At 44.2% G+C, this 18,900-nt stretch overlaps 2 protein-coding genes across 3 annotated transcripts in view; one reads left to right on the top strand and one right to left on the bottom strand.

Annotated features, from left to right (window-relative positions):
• The window catches only part of RPAP1 (RNA polymerase II associated protein 1), a 219,531-nt gene that overhangs the window by 37,862 nt on the left and 162,769 nt on the right, over positions 1-18,900 (top strand). The window lies entirely within an intron of this gene.
• TYRO3 (TYRO3 protein tyrosine kinase) overlaps positions 1-18,900 on the bottom strand; it is a 111,983-nt gene that overhangs the window by 14,415 nt on the left and 78,668 nt on the right. For both annotated transcript variants that reach the window (XM_069950969.1, XM_069950970.1), the window contains exons 8-16: positions 13,394-13,536; positions 11,429-11,567; positions 9,527-9,656; positions 9,200-9,300; positions 8,178-8,273; positions 7,856-7,936; positions 6,961-7,053; positions 5,150-5,271; positions 4,208-4,317 (exon numbers count right to left, since the gene is read on the bottom strand). In XM_069950969.1, the coding sequence (XP_069807070.1) occupies positions 4,208-4,317; positions 5,150-5,271; positions 6,961-7,053; positions 7,856-7,936; positions 8,178-8,273; positions 9,200-9,300; positions 9,527-9,656; positions 11,429-11,567; positions 13,394-13,536 (1,015 nt within the window). The remainder of the gene's footprint in view (positions 1-4,207; positions 4,318-5,149; positions 5,272-6,960; positions 7,054-7,855; positions 7,937-8,177; positions 8,274-9,199; positions 9,301-9,526; positions 9,657-11,428; positions 11,568-13,393; positions 13,537-18,900) is intronic.

Genomic DNA, 18,900 nt, shown 5'->3' with positions numbered 1-18,900 from the left:
ACCATTACAGGGGTCTATACATCATATGTACCGTGTATCATTATGGAGGTCTTTACATCACATGTACCATTACAGGGGTCTATACATCACATGTACCATTACGGAGGTCTATACATCACATGTACCATTACAGGGGTCTATACATCACATGTACCGTGTACCATTACAGGGGTCTATACATCACATGTACCGTGTACCATTACAGAGGTCTATACATCACATGTACCGTGTACCATTACAGAGGTCTATACATCACATGTACCGTGTACCATTACAGGGGTCTATACATCACATGTACCGTGTACCATTACAGGGGTCTATACATCACATGTACCGTGTACCATTACAGGGGTCTATACATCACATGTACCGTGTACCATTACAGGGGTCTATACATGAGGAATTACAAGCTATCTGTACTGATGATGAGATGTGATTGGTAAATCGATAAGAATAATATATCAATATATCACATTCACACTGCTCCTTACTGAGCCCTGGGGTTTGCTGAATGCGGAAATCTATTATGTTTGACCCACAACGGACAATGCAATAAGCCGGTTTACCACCTAATAAAATGAAGCATACTAAAGTGGAACCTTCAGGCCATTGTAGTTTGGAAGATACATACAGAATTATTGACTTCCCTACTAGTGTACTTGGTCTGTATTGATTAGATTAGATGCTTTTATACATTGTATATTTTCACATTTTACATCGTAAAACCATAAACGAGTCGCTTTTACACTGGCTTTCAGGGTATGCTGGGCCTGTGCACAACTTTATTGGTTACCATTATGTCGGGTTAGCCACAGGTTTCCCCACTGGCCTTAGTGTTAAAATCCCATGTAATAACTACGACCATATGCAGTGCTGGCATGCTGTATTGAAAAGGCTATGGACACCTCTGAAGGATTTTTTTCATTCTTGCTTTGGACTTTCTGCACAATCAGGCAGAATCGGGCAGATATTGCTTTCAGCATGTGCGTGGGAGGTGTGTGGTCAGCAGCTGAGAATATAGAAAATAATAAAGTTATACTTACCTCTCCAGACTTCCCCAGTCTCCACCTGCCTGTTTCCTGCTCACTGCAGATGCCGCAGACACTTCCTAACCCATCTCTGCAGTGACAGGCTCAGCCAATCACTGGCCGCGGTGCTGCCCTGTCTCTGCCAGTGATTGGCTGAGCAGCCTGTTTCTGTAAAGACAGGTTCAGAAGTGCCATCTGCAGCTGCGGTGAGTGGGGCACAGACAGGAGAACACTCAGGGAGCCTGAAGAGGTAAGTATAAATTTATTATTTTTTATATACAACAAGAGCTGCACGGACATCACTAATGATCTTCGAGATGTCTAATAGGCTCAGTAAGCAAGCGTCAATCTAGCAGATCTACGCTCGCTTACATAGAAAATCTGGCCATGTAATACGGCTCTTGTTGGTTGTTGATCTTGTCATAAATTTGTTTAGAAAATTGTTTAGGCGAGGAGAGATAAAGGTTAGAGACTGAGCAGGTCAGGCAGCATTGATTTCATTATAGAGTACTAAACACCACCTTCTCTACTGTATGTAAAAACTGAGGAGGAGGAGGAGGAGGAGAAATGGAGTAAAATCTTTAATAAAAACCCACAGAGAATATGTTTGTTTGTACCATAAGAACAAAACACAAATAAAAATATGCGTTAATAGGCGTCCAAAGCCTTTAAGACTAACATTGAATATCATCTGATAGTAAAGTGTAATAGGTTTTAACACATGATCTTGTTAGGACAGGAACCTTTTTGGTAAGAAATCATAACCTGGGCAGATACACATTAAATATATTGCCACCTGGTCAGGAAAAGAGGGTGCTAATCCTATAGGAGAGTTCCCAGCAGCACAGAGGATGTCAGGAGAGGAGGGTGCTGATCTTATAGGAGAGGTCCCAGAAGCACAGAGGATGTCAGGAGAGGAGGGTGCTAATCCTATAGGAGAGGTCCCAGCAGCACAGAGGATGTCAGGAGAGGAGGGTGCTAATCCTATAGGAGAGGTCTCAGCAGCACAGAGGATGTCAGGAGAGGAGGGTCCTGATCTATATGGGAGGTCACAGCAGCACAGAGGATGTCAGGAGAGTAGGGCGCTGATCTTATAGGGGAGGTCACAGCAGCACAGAGGATGTCAGGAGAGGAGGGTGCAGATCTATAGGGGAGGTCACAGCAGCACAGAGGATGTCAGCTGGCCCCCTCTTCCCCCTCCCCCCTTATAGATGGTCCCCCTCTCCCCCCTTATAGATGGTCCTCCTCTTCCCTCTCCCCCCTTATAGATGGTCCTCCTCTTCCCTCTCCCCCCCTTATAGATGGTCCCCCTCTTCCCTCTCCCCCCCTTATAGATGGTCCCCCTCATTGATGGCCCCCTCTTCCCTCTCCCCCCCTTTATAGATGGTCCCCCTCATTGCTGGCCCCCCTCTTCCCTCTCCCCCCCTTTATAGATGGTCCCCCTCATTGCTGGCCCCCTCTTCCCTCTCCCCCCCTTTATAGATGGTCCCCCTCATTGCTGGCCCCCCTCTTCCCTCTCCCCCCCTTTATAGATGGTCCCCCTCATTGCTGGCCCCCCTCTTCCCTCTCCCCCCCTTTATAGATGGTCCCCCTCATTGCTGGCCCCCTCTTCCCTCTCCCCCCCTTTATAGATGGTCCCCCTCATTGCTGGCCCCCCTCTTCCCTCTCCCCCCCTTTATAGATGGTCCCCCTCATTGCTGGCCCCCCTCTTCCCTCTCCCCCCCTTTATAGATGGTCCCCCTCATTGCTGGCCCCCTCTTCCCTATCCCCCCCTTTATAGATGGTCCCCCTCATTGCTGCCCCCCCTTGCAGATAACACACAACAAAAAAACAACAACACAACACAACTCACCTGCCGTCCCTTCCCCCGTCGATCCTCTCGGTCTGTCCCCGTCTGATGCGCGGCTGCCGGGGGAGTCCCGTCCTATCCCCGGCAGCGCGTGCATCAGAGAGCTCCCCGTTTGCCGGAAGTCACAGCCAAAGGCGCACAGGGAGCTCTCTGATGCACGTGCTGCCGGGCATAGGACGGGAAACCCCCGGCAGCCACGTATCAGCCGGGGGACAGACGGACTCTTGTGACCGCAAGCAAAATAATGCTTGCTGCCACAAGAGGGTCACCCGCAGTAGCGGATTATAATGTGGGCGGCGTGGCATGGGCCCCTCGGGCCCCGGGCGGCCGCCCAAACCGCCCATATTATAATCCACTACTGCTCCCAAACCACATATGTACATGTCCATCCAGCACAGGGCCTTCCCCGAACAGCCATTTTATTACGTATATCCTATTCTTGTCCACATCTTTGTATCTGGCTTTCTACTATCTTCCACTTAAGGCCCTATTACACAAAACGATTATTGGCCATATTCGACTGATAATAGTCTCGTGTAATAGAAGACAATAATCGTTGTCCGTCATTGTCTTTTAACATGTCGAAAGACAAACGACTAAGACAGCAACGATCTGCTGACGTTGCTCCGTGGAATAGGACTGAATACAGTCAACATGCAAAGAAAGCCTAAGAAGTCTAAGCTTGTAGTTAGGTACTCACATGCAGTTGAAGTCTGAGGGCCCTATTACACGGAACGATAATTGGCCGAATCGGCCCTATCCGGCCGATTATCGCTCCGTGTAATAAACCCAACGATCAGCTGATGACAACGATCATCGGCTGATCGTTGATATAGGTTTGGACCTATAATTATCAGACACCAACCGCGCTATGTATAACAGAGGTGCGCGGCCAGCGGCTGACGTTTTCCAAACTGTATACATTACCTATACAGGCTATACAGGATTGGCTGAGCGGCCTGTCAGCTAAGACAGGCTGCTCTGAAGCTGCAGCGCGCTAGACCCAGTGAGAAGCGGACTGCAAGAGGAGCCCTGCAGCCTGGATAGGTAATGTATAGAGTTAGAGCAAGGGCTGCAAGGATATTGGTAACGATGACCCTGCAGCCCTTGTTAAACGATAATCGGGCCATGGAATAGGCCCAGTAAACTCGTTTACAGTTATTATCGGGTCCCTATCGGGCTGTTTAATAGGACTCTAAGCTTGTAGTTAGGTACTCACATGCAGTTGAAGTCTAGGCTTGTAGTTAGGTACTCACATGCAGTTGAAGTCTAGGCTTGTAGTTAGGTACTCACATGCAGTTGAAGTCTAGGCTTGTAGTTAGGTACTCACATGCAGTTGCGGGTGGCGAGATCTCGGTGTATAAAATGTTTTGAGCTAAGATACTCCATTCCACTACAGATGTCAATCATGAACCGGACCAGGGTTTGGATTGGCAGAGTCTGCAAACAAATAGATATTGTAGTATAAATGCACAAAACGCTACGCAGTTATAATAACTGACTACATCAATGATATCTAATACACTGAGATAACTAGCCTAACTACAGATCGGCCTGGAGCAGCGGAGACAGCTTCACGCAGAGTCTGCAAATGACTTCTCTACCACCACAAATAGTTTGGACAATTTACCAGTCTAGCCGAGAGTAAAGTTACAATCGGAATCTGATAATACTTCCAGCCGGATGTAACATGGAAGAATAGGACTTGTTGGCCTTAAGGAACCTATATGGTAGGTAGGTAACGTACTTAAAGGATTTTTATAGGTCCCATTATTACCTTTAAACTGGTTATCCAGGACTAGAAAAAGCATAGCTACTTACTGGCAAAAGCAGCACCATCCCTGTCCTCAGGATGTCAGTGGTATTACAATTAATCTCCACTGATTTAAATGGACCTGATCTGCAGAACCCACAGATCCAAAATGGGGACAAAATTGCTGCAGTTTCGGAAGGAAAGTGTCCATGTTTATCTACGCCTGCATAGCCCCTTTAAGTTTGCCTTTACGTCACATTAAAGGGAACTATGACTTACCAGGACCACAAGTCATTAGGGCGGCCTATGGTGGCTTCTGCCTGCCCCACCAGTTTTAATTGATGGATTTCCCGCTATAACCAAACTGGGAGAACTCTATCAATCAAGTCTGGTGGGACTGGGAGAAGCCACCTGTGACTGCCCCCATGACTCCTGGATCAGGCAGCATGTAAGTGTTCACTGATTCCCTTTAAGTTCGCAATCACATAACTAGTGATAGCCTGGAGTCTATAGACTTACAATGGGCTCATCCCCAATGCGTGACATCAGGAGGAAGGTGTGCAGATCTCCATGCTTCATAAATGGCAGGATTACCATTGGCACCGGCAGCCTTCCCTTGGTCCGACTTCTCAAACTCACTCCTAGGTTTGGGGAAAGTACAATTTTAAGTTTTGTTTGAGCGGAATACCCCTTTAAGCATTACACGCTGCCACTCAGGACGGATCCTCCGGAGTCCATGGCTCTCTTTGTAACTGCTCCAGTGCTAATAGGGTGTATGATTGGGGGATTTGTAAAGCAGACAACTCCTTGGTTATATTGTTTAATACTCAGAGGCAGTAAAATGTCTAAATGAATTTATAAGGTAAATTCTGTGGGGAAACGTAGACCTCATTAATCTCAATACAATACAGAGACATATGTGTAACGGGACCATAAATCATTTCATAAGAGCCGGAATGGCTGTCAGCGCGGAGACTCTGAAAGTAACGTCACAGTCCTAGCAAATAATCTAGATAAAGGAAGCCAAAGTCAAGTCAGGTGAGGATGGAAGTCAGGCTGACTAGCGTCATACTAAGGGCCCGTTCACACTACGGAACCGGCGCTGAAATTCCATGCAGATTCCAAACATCCCATCTAATACGGCCATCTCCGGCTGCAAGAAGCAAGAGATGGAAAAGGCAGCAAGCTGGGGAGAGAAGCCCTTAGCTGTGTGCTTCTCCTGACTCTAACAATTAGAAAACTTTTAGAATGTCTCTTAGACATATAAAATTTATTTTTTTATGTGGCAGGAACACTTTAAGCAGCGGCACAGATCAACACTTTTACAGTCAGATACAAACCCATGTCTCTGTGTGTTTTTGCAGATGGGGAATCACCCTCAGGCTAGCTAGCACATCATGAACTCAAGCCCTGACAATAGTATACAGCTGGCAGACGCCTCTGTGGGGAGTTGTAGTTTTCATTTACAGGACAGGGCACCCAAGCTTCCACCAGACAAGGAATGGAAGGGGTGTCTGTCCTTAAAGGAGTCTAATGTATCCTGGCTACATGTGAGAGGATTGCATTGGTTGGGTCTCATTTCTGACTATCCCTGGTTTCCAGAACAAATAGACTCTGTAAAGGACTCAAAACAATTTAACAACATTAATGGAGCCTTTGTGCACTCTATAGAGCCTTTTCATTCCAGACTTTACCATTGTGATCTCTCTTGGTATTTTTTTTGTAAAGTTATACAAGTTTATAATTTAACTTTATTAAAGAAATTATTATTATTTTTTTACATTGACTGGCAGTAATGACCCCTCTGATGCTGGGTTGAGAACTACAGGGCTGCATAAATATTGCTGCCAGTTATTACAGTCCCATGTACTGTACATAACACATAGGCTAGAGGTAGGGAACCTTGGCTCTCCAGTTGCTGCAAAACTACAACTCCCATTATGCATGGACAGCCAAAGCTTTAGCTTTGGCTGTCCATGCATGATGGGAGTTGTAGTTTTGCAGCAGCTGGAGAGCCAAGGTTCCCTACCCCGACATGTGCCCTGCTATACAGTCATCTAAACCCCCTCGATGGAGGTTGACATAGGTAATGATGCTGCATCCTCCTCAATGATTCCATAAGCAATATGGTGGCCAAAAGCCAAGTAGAGTATTCTTAGATTGTGAAGATTTGCTAAGCCTTAGGTCCCGATAAGTACAAGTAGCTATGGTTGTCAAACGGTCTATATCTTGTAAGCAGATCCTAAAAGGAGGCAATAAGGCAACCTGTGCTAATGGCTTATTACCCAAGCAGGCCACATATACTGGAGGGAACATCAGACAATTTTTACCTATTAATTTGCAAACGTTCGGATGGTCGAACTCCTTCATGAACGCGGCTTCTCTCAAGAATTCTTCAATATCACTGGAGCAGAAAATTTCCGCTGGCAGGAGAAAGGAGAATGTTAGAAGAGGCAAAGTGCGAAGGAACAAGCTCTGAAATTAGCATCCAGAAGGCTCATTATATCCGCGCTGGAACCGAATCTCGGCTTGTCTACTAGAATCACTTCTAACAAGGTCCTTGTGATGTCGGAGCCAGCCATGCTTTATAGACCTCCCTTTAAGAGCGGGACATAACCACCATCACTTTTTTTGCTGCTTAATTTCATGCCCGAGGCAATACGGAGGGTACAGCGGTTCCTTACTAAGCACAAGGAGGGGACTTGCCAATGTATTACTTATGGCTGTATAAATAGCGATATAGAAGGAACATTATCGACTCATATACACCGTGTATTATTAGAGTCTGCAAGGGCGAAGCTGTGGATATTTGCTTAGGGGAGCAGCACATCACAGAACCTTATTACCCATATATATGAAACAATACAGGATGAAATGCTCCAAACCTATCTGTATTTTAGCTTCCATCCGAATTATTACTGCCCTGTAATAGGAAATTTGCTTATTGGTAAAAGTTGGAAAGGCAACTCTACTGTTCGGAATAAGCTTGACATATGGTGCAAGTAGTCCAATTGTTCTTCATTTAAACACCGGTGGCTGAAGAAGTTGGACACAGCCTAGGCTTGCATCCATGTTTTTCGAGCAGCCTTAGGGTTGCATCCAAGTTCTTCAGCCACCGGTAATCAAATGCAGAGCATTCGGGTTTGGACGAATTTGAGCGTGCTTGAGGTTCGCTCATCTCTAATGCCTATATATAATCTTAACAACAGATTTAATTATACTCACTTTTCAGCATCTTAACCGCCACCTTCTGAAATGAGCCATCTTCTGTCTTCAGCTGAGCTTCCCTAACAGAGCCAAACTCTCCTAAAGGGTTAACAAATATGAGAGGTTTAAAGGGGTATTGGAGGAGCTGGTCATTCCAGTGATTTCTGGTCCCCTGCTTGTGTTGTTCCTTCAGGGACGAGTCCTTTCGGCTGGACCTGCCCATTCAGCCAATCACTGACTGATACAGGACACCACTGGGACAATGGATTGGCTGAGCAGATACTGCTCAGTTGTAGCATGCGGTGGCCGGGCATTAGGAAAATATCTATATAGTTATTACCTTTTCCCAGTGTTCGTCCTAAGGTAAACTGCTGCTGCTGAATGAGAACATCTGTAAGCTTGGATTTTAGCTCATCACTAATACCAATGCTATCCACTATAAAAGAAGGAAAAACACAGAAAGGTCAGTTTTTTTGCAAATATTATTAATTGCTACTACAGATATATACACATATAAACATACCATAGAGTGCCCGCTTCACTATTGTATACAACCACCATATGGCTGTCCGCCCCACTGGGACCTCGTCCGTGCACTGACTGCTAAGTGTTTATATGTGTATCTCTAAACCTAACCCTGTCCAGGTTTTAAGGCTGCTCTACCAACTTACCTGAGCAATAGTGTGGCTCTTGTCCGGCATAGCGTGTGGTCCCGATAACCTGGACTGCTGATGCTGACCCCGCGCCACCTGCCTCAAACCATCTGCCTGTGTCTTACGTTGCACCTGTGACCTTCTTCCTGGGCTTGTATACACTATCTGCCGGCCAGCCTGCTTCTCACACCTGCACCAGTCCCACCTCCACCTGTTTTCCTTTTGCACCAGAACATTCTGGCCTACCTCGCCACCTGCCATCCACACCACGGAAGCAACCTGGTACCCTTTCACAGCTAAAGCCAAACCATGGTATGGTAGGCCAGAATGGTATGGTATGGTAGTACAGTGGGTCCTCATCCATTGGGACATTACATTAGTACTTAGGACTCTGTCACCTTCAACCCTTCTCAATTAACTAAAGTCATCTGTAAGTAGGATAAACAATGCTTATTCCAAATCTGTAATTTGCATCTTTCTACTCCTTTGTATTTCTTCATTGTTAGCCTACAAACTGGGCACGTTGATGCATAGAGACTCCATCATTTGTATCTTATAGCAAAGAAATACAAGAAAAAATGGCAAATATAGAATCAATCTTGGTAAACTGATAACATTTAGGAAGCGTTTTGGAGGTGAGAGAATCCTTTTAAGTAAATTATCTCTATTAATAACATACACAACCAATACCATGCACATTTGGACTTACATGTAGCCTCCAAGACCTCCGTTCCCCTCCTGTTGAAGGATCTGGCTGCAGTAAACTGGATGACTGGACCGCCCCGACCAAGCATGGAGCCAAACATGTGCCTATCAAAATTTAAATATAAAAAAAAAAAAGGAAAGAAAATTGAGTTGACATCTTTAGTGAAGTCTGGCCCATCTCTATTAGACAGACTGTATAGTATGTACAACACCAATTTTTTTTAATATTATAATTTTATTAGCTATGTTTATCAGTATATAAAGGATATGGGAATAATTATTGTTGTCTCTAAGGAGTTCTCTTCTATATTATCATCAACAGATTTCTTACCCAAATCTTGTTTCTTTTCTTCTTTTCCGCAAAAAGATTAAGGTCATGGCTACGACTGTCACTAAGGCAGTGAGGATCCCCAGAACCAGGGGGACCCAGGACATTCTTGCATGTGGTCGCCTTTGTCGGTCTGTGACGGAATAGACAATTTTAGGATGATTTGTGCAGAAACCAGTCATTTTTCTCCATTAGATATGATGAACTAGTATTTTAGGAACTTTATATGTAAGGTTGCCCTCCTCCAGAAGGAAGAGAACTTGCTCTTTGGTGCCACCTATTGGAAATGACATCCCCGATCTCTACCTACTCTGCTTCCTGGTGCTCCACTTCTGCCTTGGGCACATCTTAAGATGAAAGGGGGCAGGTACCAAGACATGATCACAAAGTGTGGATAAAACCCACCATCATGCGATCTCCAATAGCTGCACATTGTTCACACAATAATGGCTACTTGGAACCTGCTCCCTCTCATCTTGGAAGGTATACTTCAGAGACGTGCCAATGGATAAAGTGGGATGCTGGGGAGAAGAACAGGCAAGACCCTTTCTGCTCCTCTGACAAGCCCTTTAAGCCTTGAAACATGATTGGGGATTTTTAGGCAATTGTGTTACCTAGTGGTACCAGAGTTCCTTACTACTGCAGGAGAGTAGACATGAGCAAACCTTGACCCTTGAGACAGATGTGTGTCTGAGGAGCAATGATTTTTTTTAGCAGGTTAAAAGGCTGGGGTCAGCTGATCACTGACCCCATTATATAGGGAGTTATTGGCCTATTATCATCCCATGTAATAGGGCCCTTATGGCGGACTCGCTTACAGAGAACTTAGGGGCAACAGGCAGCAAGTGTGAAACACAGTCCAATCCAGTATACTAGAATACAAGACTACAAGACATTTCATATTGCTACCATATTGTACGTTGTACTTTGTACAAATCTAGAACTTTCTATAGTAAGATAGATAGGTAGCGATGAGTGTGATATATGACAAAGAGCTATTTTCTAGTTGTTTCTCTAGCTCCTGAATTGAAATAATGTATAATCAGGATGAATGGAGGGAATTTAGGCCAAGAAACATATTATGGATACTACAGGAGTTGATATACACACACATTAGTCTTTTGTGCATTTTGCCGCTGCCTTCATAGGCTGTAGGCACTTCAGTTTTTGAAGTAATCCAAACAGTATGAGCAATAGACAAGATGATGTACTGCGGGGGAGACGAGCTGAATGCTAAAGAATTTGGGAAAGGCGGGGATTTACACAAGAGCGTTTGGAGAGCATAAAAAAAAAAAGACGGCTAAAAAAGGGGGTGCGAGGAGCGGAACGTGGCACAGAAATCGCTTGCCCACTCAGAATTTTGCATAATCACTATTGAGATCCCACGAATAGAAGCTGCAGGTGCGTATAGGAGGTCGGCGCTATGAGCGAAGCCTCTTACCGACTGGCAGCCAAATCGGACACAAAGGAAGTAAAAAAGCCCAGCAGACTGCCAATGAGTTATTTTTGGAAAATTCATCAGGCACAGCTTATACAATCTTCCAATTTAAATGAGTGTTGGCTGCTCAGAATGGACTTCAGAAAGGGATAATCACCACTCATTCGGCTTAAAGGGGTAGTTCACCAAATTTGTTTTCTTTCAAATTAAAGTGCCAGAGATCTGTAATTTACTTCTAATAAAAAAAATCTCCAGCCTTCCAGTACTTATCAGCTGCTGTACGTACTGTAGGACCAGGAGTGCGTTTATAAGTGTATGTTTTTTCCTTTGTCGTGTGCTTTCCAGAAGGTGCCCTTCGCATCCTTTCTTATGGAGCCGTTGAGATCTGGTGTTTGACCAGAACCTGAAATTACGACCTGTTTGGGGGAACTTGAAGACTAACGTTGTAAGCCATGAGCTTTACTCACCAGCTTTGGAGGCCACAAGGACAAAGTCACTCCATGGTCCACAGCCAGCAGAATTGGCCACACAGACCCTCACCGTTAGGTCCTTTTGGGGATCCCAGAAAGTCAGGTTGACTTGAGTTCCCTGAACAATCACCTCTCCCTATAAAAACATGAAAAAACATACCAGTTTCTTAGGCAAAGACTCCAATGATGGAAAAAAGATGAAACTAATGGGGAGTTAGATGTAACAAAGCATTCTATGACATGCATAGTAATATATTGTTCTTTATAGGCAAAAGTTTGGGCTATAAACCATGTATTGTATGAAAACCTGCACTGCAGTAAAACCATGGCACCAAGGAATAGATTGACTGCTAGCTGATATGTTCTTCAGAATTCAAGACGGTGTCCAGGCTTATGGATGAGACTAGAAAAAGCTTCTAAATGTGACATAGATGTTAGGTTGGTAAAAGTGCATGTTCCTCTATTACTGGAAGGAGGAAAAACTTGCCAAGATCATCTTTTTTTTAGAATGTAATTAGTTAACGGCCTTTGGTTATTGATGTGTTCCCTAACTGTGACTGTCACATATAGCTGAAAGTACGCCCACATGGGCATGCTCATATGTTGGAAAAATTACTGTATTACTGCATATAGATAGATAGATAGATAGATAGATAGATAGATAGAGATATGGACTTAGTGAACAACATAGGCAGATACCAAATGGACAAATGGCTATCATCTAGCCTATGTGACTCCTCTGCTCCTGTCAGTGCTGCTGCACAGACCTCCATATACTGCTGAGAGCTGGAGCGGGATTTTAGCAGGTCAGGCACAAGCAGCCAACCTTAACATGTGATCTGAGTTCATAAGGGCACGAGGTTGGTAAGGGGATATTCATTGTTTGGCACCAATGTTTCTTGGCCAGAGTCGAGTGTGGTTACATAGACTTTCTTAAAGAACAAATGATCACTGGCCGCCCAAGAAGGGGGACACTTAGTGAAAACATTACTGACAAGAAATTCGATAGGTCCAAATTAGGTCCCGATTCCACCGGACGATTATCGTTTGCATAATCGTTAACGATTAACGATCTCAAACGACCGCTATTGCGAAAGACCTGAAAACGTTCACTCATTTCCATGGAACGATAATCGTTACTTATGATCAGAATTGCGACCAATTTTCTTCGCTATTTATTCGCTATTGCGTTCGTATCTATTGTGAACGACCGAACGATGTCCTATTCAATGCGAACGTTTTGCAAACGTTTTGCGAACGAGCAACAATAAAAATAGGTTCAGGTCTTATAAAGCGATCAACGATTTCTCGTTTGGTCGTTAATGGTTAACTGCATTTCAAGCGAACAATTATCGTTTAGATTCGAACGATTTAACGATAATCTGAACGATAATCATCCGGTGGAATAGGGCCCTTAGAACAACCCTTGAAGATAATATGAGCAATAGAGAAGAGTGGAACCAGAGCATGCTAGAGTCGGATCGCGCAGCATTTGATTACAGGGGGCTGAAGTAGTTGGATGGAGTCCGAGGGAGTCCGGGTACAGCCATGGGCCATAAGGTTGTATCCATGCTTTCCAGGGCTCCCTAGGGCTGCATCCAATGTCTTCAAATGCTGAACAATGTGCACTGGAGCTTTCTCGAGTTGCGCTCATCTCTTATGAACAATTCTTCAAGGCTCCTTACTTAATTTGGGAGCAATGCATAAGGCCATATGCTCTTTTTTTGCTCTGGGAAAAACATTTGGATGCTGATGGCCATGATAAATGTCTGTGTGTATAAGAGCAGCCCAATGTATACACACTTCATCATGAAATATATCTGCCTTAAAGCTCTATTGCTAGATATACATCAAAGTGTTGCTGTAGGTCAAGTTTTGTAGGCCGCTGTGTGTGTATACATAGAGATTACTACAATAGATTATTCACTTTACAAAACACAATGATATCGAGGCGTCTCTCACCTGTGTGACGTTGTCTTGCTCCCACTGCACTTTGTATCCCTGCAGACTGTAGTTCTGCAGATCTGGAGGAACTTCTTCCCATTCTAACATTATACCCGAGTCCGTCCTTGTAAGATGGACATTCTGCGGCACAAGACGCGGAACTGCAGATAAAATATTTCTTTTTAGAAACGGTTATCAATTCAATGATGCATACTACGATAGACACAATGAGTAAATTCCAGGTAGGTCCTGCTAGGTAAGTATTAATGGGAGGAGAACATAACCTGAATGTGCTGCAGTTGCAAACATCATATATGCTCAAAAATTAGGTCCATAGCCCTGTGCATAAAATTTTTAAACATCTGCCAGAAAAACCTGTATCTAGAGATTACATGGAGGAGATAATTGAGACGGTAGAGCAGTGACTCAAGTTCCCACAAGATAAAAACTCTTCTTGATACTTAGGTGTTCCAGCTCCGCCATAACAAGCCAGATCAGTAGAGGGCTCAGAGACACATGTATGTAAATCTTACATCGTGCAGAACACATCCTTGAGAGCGTTCAGTCAGACAGAAGAAAAAAATGACAGGCCGCACAAAAAAAGCTTTAAAATGTCTTCTGAGTCATCGCTGCAAATGACGGTGTAACAAAACCTTCTGGAATGCCGATAAGAACAGATTCCCTATAGATACCTCTGTGCAAGGGATCCATAATAGAACATCGAGGAGAGAAGGAGAGAAGATTTCACTTAGCATATTGGGGGACGTTTAGCAAGATCCCCCCCCCCCCCATGCAGTTCTGCCACATGGAGCAGCAGGTGCAGATTTCTGACATGGTTTATTTAAGGGGTTTTCTGTCCGGGAGCCATTTTGGGGCAATACTCAGGAGGGGGTGGGTGAAAACAATTACATCCACTTACCTCCCTGACTCCAGCACTGCCACCCGCATTCCGCTGTTCTGGTCCATATGGATCTGATAAAAAGGGCAATCTCGAAACGCGTCACCCTGCAATAAATAGTGTCTTTTACATGAACTACTCTCCCATCTTCCTTGATGCGGTGGCTTTCTTCCAGCTGCTCAGAGCCTTGACCTCCCAGCCTTCTGCTTCACTGGATTTCTTCCCATCTGTTCCAGTCTGGATATTTAAGGCCCACACAGCCATTTAGTGCCAGAGCCGCCTGCGACGCCATGTCTCAAGACCAGGAAGTGGCCACACCGAGGGACTGGAGCAGCGAAATGCAAGCGGCAGCGCTGGAACCAGGGAGGTAAGTGGATGTAATTGTTTTCACACACCCCCTCCCCTCTCATTGCCAAAAAAGCTGGTCCTGGCTGGAATACCCCTTTAATCCTCAATCATGTTCTGAGGCTTCTTAAAAGAACCAAACAGAAAAAAAACAGCAGAGCAGTTTTGCATATTTCTTAAAGGATTTAAAATGCATTAAATAAGACTAATACATCTCTGCTTCTTTTTGTTGTCTTACCTTAATGGATTGGCACCGGTGCGGGGTTGCCAGTGGCGCAGTGCTTTTTTTTTTTTTTTAAATGCCGCCTGCTTCCCATAGTCACCATTGGTCTTTTTCTCAAGCAGCGGCCTGCCCTGGAGTACTGCGTCAGGCCCACTGCCCCCTCCCCCCAATGTGGCAATATCCCCTCCCCCCATTGATTCTAATGGAGCCACGTCACAGGGGGGAGGGAGTCTCTTCACACTGGAAGAAAAGACCTACGCCAAGTGCTGGAACTGGGCAGCGTTTCAAAAGGACCACGCCACTGGCAATCCTGCGCTGGCGCCAATCAACTAAAGTAAAGAAAAAAGCAGCGATGTACTTGATCATGGTACATTCACTTTAAGAGGGTCCAACCAGATAATCAAAGCAGCATCTCCTCAATAAGCAAAATATATATGGCAGCCTAACAAAGCATACAAAGAGCACCCAAAATGTTACAACAGAAGTATACCAGATCAGAAGAGCAATGGCACAATGATGTACTTTGTCTTTAGTTGCCATTTTTCGTCCGTTCTTCCAGCAAAAGTAATAACAGGAAGTTCAGCCATAATAGTCACTTTGGAATAACCCTACAGTAAAGCTGTGAATAGAATGCTATGTATCACCGCCCTTTCATACAGATATGGAAGAAAACTTTAGAACAGAAAGGGTAAAGCTTGTTTTACTATTTCATCCTGTATTCTATTCTTGTTTTGTTCAATTCACATTTGCATGGAGGCCTCTGATGGGTCCATGATGGATCTATTTTAAGGATTGAGTCTTAATGGACCTTAATGGACTCCGGCGACTACTAATCTTTCATGTTTTTGTTGTTTATGAATGACATTTATCAAAAGAAAAGGCACAATTAGATTAAATGGGGATGTTAAAGGGGTACTCTGGCAAAAATGAATTCCTTTCAAATCAATTGGTGTTAGAAAGTTATGTAGATGTCTAATTTACCTCTATTTGAAAATCTCTAGTCTTTAAGTACTTATCAGCTGCTGTATGTCCTGCAGGAAGTGGAGAATTCTTTCCAGTGTGACACAGTGCTCTCTGCTGCCACCTCTGTCCATGTCAGGAACGGTCCAGAGCAGACGCAAATCCCCATAGAAAACCTCTCCTGCTCTGGACAGTTCCTGACATGGACAGAGGTGTCAGCAGAGAGCACTGTGTCAGACTGGAAAGAATAAACCACTTCCTGCAGGACATACAGCAGCTGATAAGTACTGGAAAACTGGAGATTTTTAAATAGAAGTAAATCTATATAACTTCATGACACCAGTTGAAATGAAAGTTGTTGTTTTTTTCTTTGTAGCACCCATTTAAAGAGTACGGCTAAATTCATTAAAGGGCTCCTCCCATTGATTAACCAACCCCTTATTCACAGGACAAGGGGGTCAAACCACTGGGACCCCAATGATCCAGAGAATAGAGACCAAATTGTCCTGGAAATGAATGGTGCGCAGCAGGTATGCGCCTTCCATCTCTATGAGGCCACCAAACATGGCCTAATATTAGTTGCCAGGAACCATCTGTGACTGTGTATGCTTCCCTCCCGATAGTTTTCCATAAGCCATAAATATTATGGGTGGAATAAACACAAGCCACTATGACCCTCTTAACAACTCATAATCTACTGTAAACTGTATAACTGGAAATTACAAACCACTCAAAGCACATAAATTGAGGTAAACTGGATTTCACGCCATACTCACTGCCAAAGTCTAATAAACAAGGGGTAAAAAAAACAACTAAAATCCGCCTGAGAAGGAGCCGCCCAGCAGAAGCTCCTAACAATCGTGTGATTGTGACCTAACTGGAGTGGTGACAGGAGAGGATTGTGATGGGCACAAGGGGAAATAGGACCATGAATCGAGTTATTGAACCATGAGATCCTGACACTAGGACGTTCTTTGTCATGCGGTACAGACTCATCAGCACTTTGGATGGAACTTTGGATGTCAAATTCAAGTTTACCCTCTAATTTATGCTAAAGCCAAGGTAATCTGAATAAAATAAAAAAAAATCCCGTAACATACGAATGCTATTTTATGTACCAATGTCCTGACTCCACCAAGAATCTATGATTCTTTCAGTTCAGGTCATTAGAGCAGTGGTCTAGTATATGAATATATTCCAGCACTGTCATTGGTATCAACCCTTTCATTATAGCCATGGGATCCCTGGACTGACTACAAGGCCACAGCTTGTTGACAGTTTAAATGGGAAGTCTATTGCAGTTTGACACCTGTGCTATAAACGGACCTGGAGAGCAGTGATATAGTAGATGAGTCCTTACAATGATTAGCTGCAGAGTTCTACAACTCTCCTGATTCACACTGCCCTTCTCTGCTATTTGTGAGTTAAGTGTGCAGAATCTTGTGTGTGTCCTATGATATGTAGCTTCACATTGGTCTCCTGCTTGTAAAAGCTGACCATTAGAACCCTATGAAACAGTTAAGGCTGCATCTTATAGGAACAATCGGAGACTTTACAGTGTGACAAGTTTTACGGCATTGCAGAGATGTGCAATGTGATAATATTTCTCTCTTTCAGGAAAATTGCATTCTAGGACCCATCTTATAGGGAAACAGTCAGTATAGCAGGTGGCCCATAAATGACACAACAAACAAAACACGTATACATAAAAAAGTTATCCTTCACTAGTCTATGCTGCACCATAAATTGATAAATCCTGGATGGCTTCTGCATCAGTAGATAACCGACAATCATAGTGGTAGGAAAGCACAGAACCAGTGACTATACTATTGGGTAATTAAAATGGGCTAAATTGAACAATACCTCTTTGCCAGAAGGATTCTCCTAAAATAGGCCACCGCTGGTATCTGCAGAGGAAGCTGGCAGCAAGTGTTCAGCTCCCCCGCAGCATCACCACAGGGGAGCTTACACATTGCATAATGACCATCAATGGACTTTCCTTGTAACGTCCGGGACTCTCGGGAGACTTTCTGTGAAATGTCATTTTTGTTTTGATAAACGGACACAATTTCAGGTCCTATTTACAGTAGTGTGAAAAAGTATTTGACCCTTCCCTGATGTGCCCAATGATTTTGGATTGCTCATAATGAATAGTGTCTTTAAAGTGAACCTGTCACCTAGAAATTAAATGTACTATCAGGTACATCGCTCAGGGTTTTTTACATGAATTCATCGGTGCCGGCGCGCAGATGCCAGTGATGTGGTCCTTTTTTTTTTAACCACTGCCCAGTTCCTGCGCACCTGGAGGAATTTAAAAATAAACAAAAAAACTTTGTCTCTGGAAAAGCCCTTTAAAGCGACTCTGTACCCACAGTCTGACCCCCCAAAACTTGTACCATCGGATAGCTGCTTTTAATCCAGGATCTGTCCTGGGGTCTATTCGGCAGGTGATGCAGTTATTGTCCTAAAAAACAACTTTTAAACTTGCAGCCCTGTGCCAAATTGGCGTGGCCTAGAGTGTCTGTACCCTAGGATTGCACCGCCTCTCCGTCCCTCCTCATAATTAGGAATGCCCCAGGCAGGATTTCTCCTATTCATGACTTGTCTGAACACTGCACATGGGTCTTAATGATCCAGCATATGGGCAGTGTTTAGACAAGTGATGAATAGGAGAAATCCTGCATGGTGCATTCCTAATTATGGGACGGAGGGGGGCTGCAGGCCTAGGGCACAGACACTCTAGGTCACGCCAATTTGACACAGGCCTGCAAGTTAAAAAGTTGTTTTTAGGAAAATAACTGCATCACCTGCTGAATGGATAGAGCTTGAATTAAAAACAGCTATCTGAAGGTCCAAGCGGTTTGGGAGGGGGGCAGATTGTGGGTACAGAATCACTTTAAGTAGCTGCACCCATCTCCTTGCTCCTCACATCCTTAGCTATTGTGGACAATAAAGAAGATGCTGAAGTAGTAGTAGTGATTGAAACACTTCACACTGATCTCACCAGTATACATACAAGCTGATTCTCACTGACTTCTTTTCACTAAATAACTCAGAATATCTATTTACAGGGCACAAAACTTGGCGCTCACAGGTTTA

Source organism: Dendropsophus ebraccatus, chromosome 13, assembly GCF_027789765.1.
Source record: "Dendropsophus ebraccatus isolate aDenEbr1 chromosome 13, aDenEbr1.pat, whole genome shotgun sequence".
Taxonomy (NCBI): domain Eukaryota; kingdom Metazoa; phylum Chordata; class Amphibia; order Anura; family Hylidae; genus Dendropsophus; species Dendropsophus ebraccatus.
Note: the sequence above shows the minus strand (reverse complement) of the source record. Positions and strands in the feature narration are given on the sequence as shown.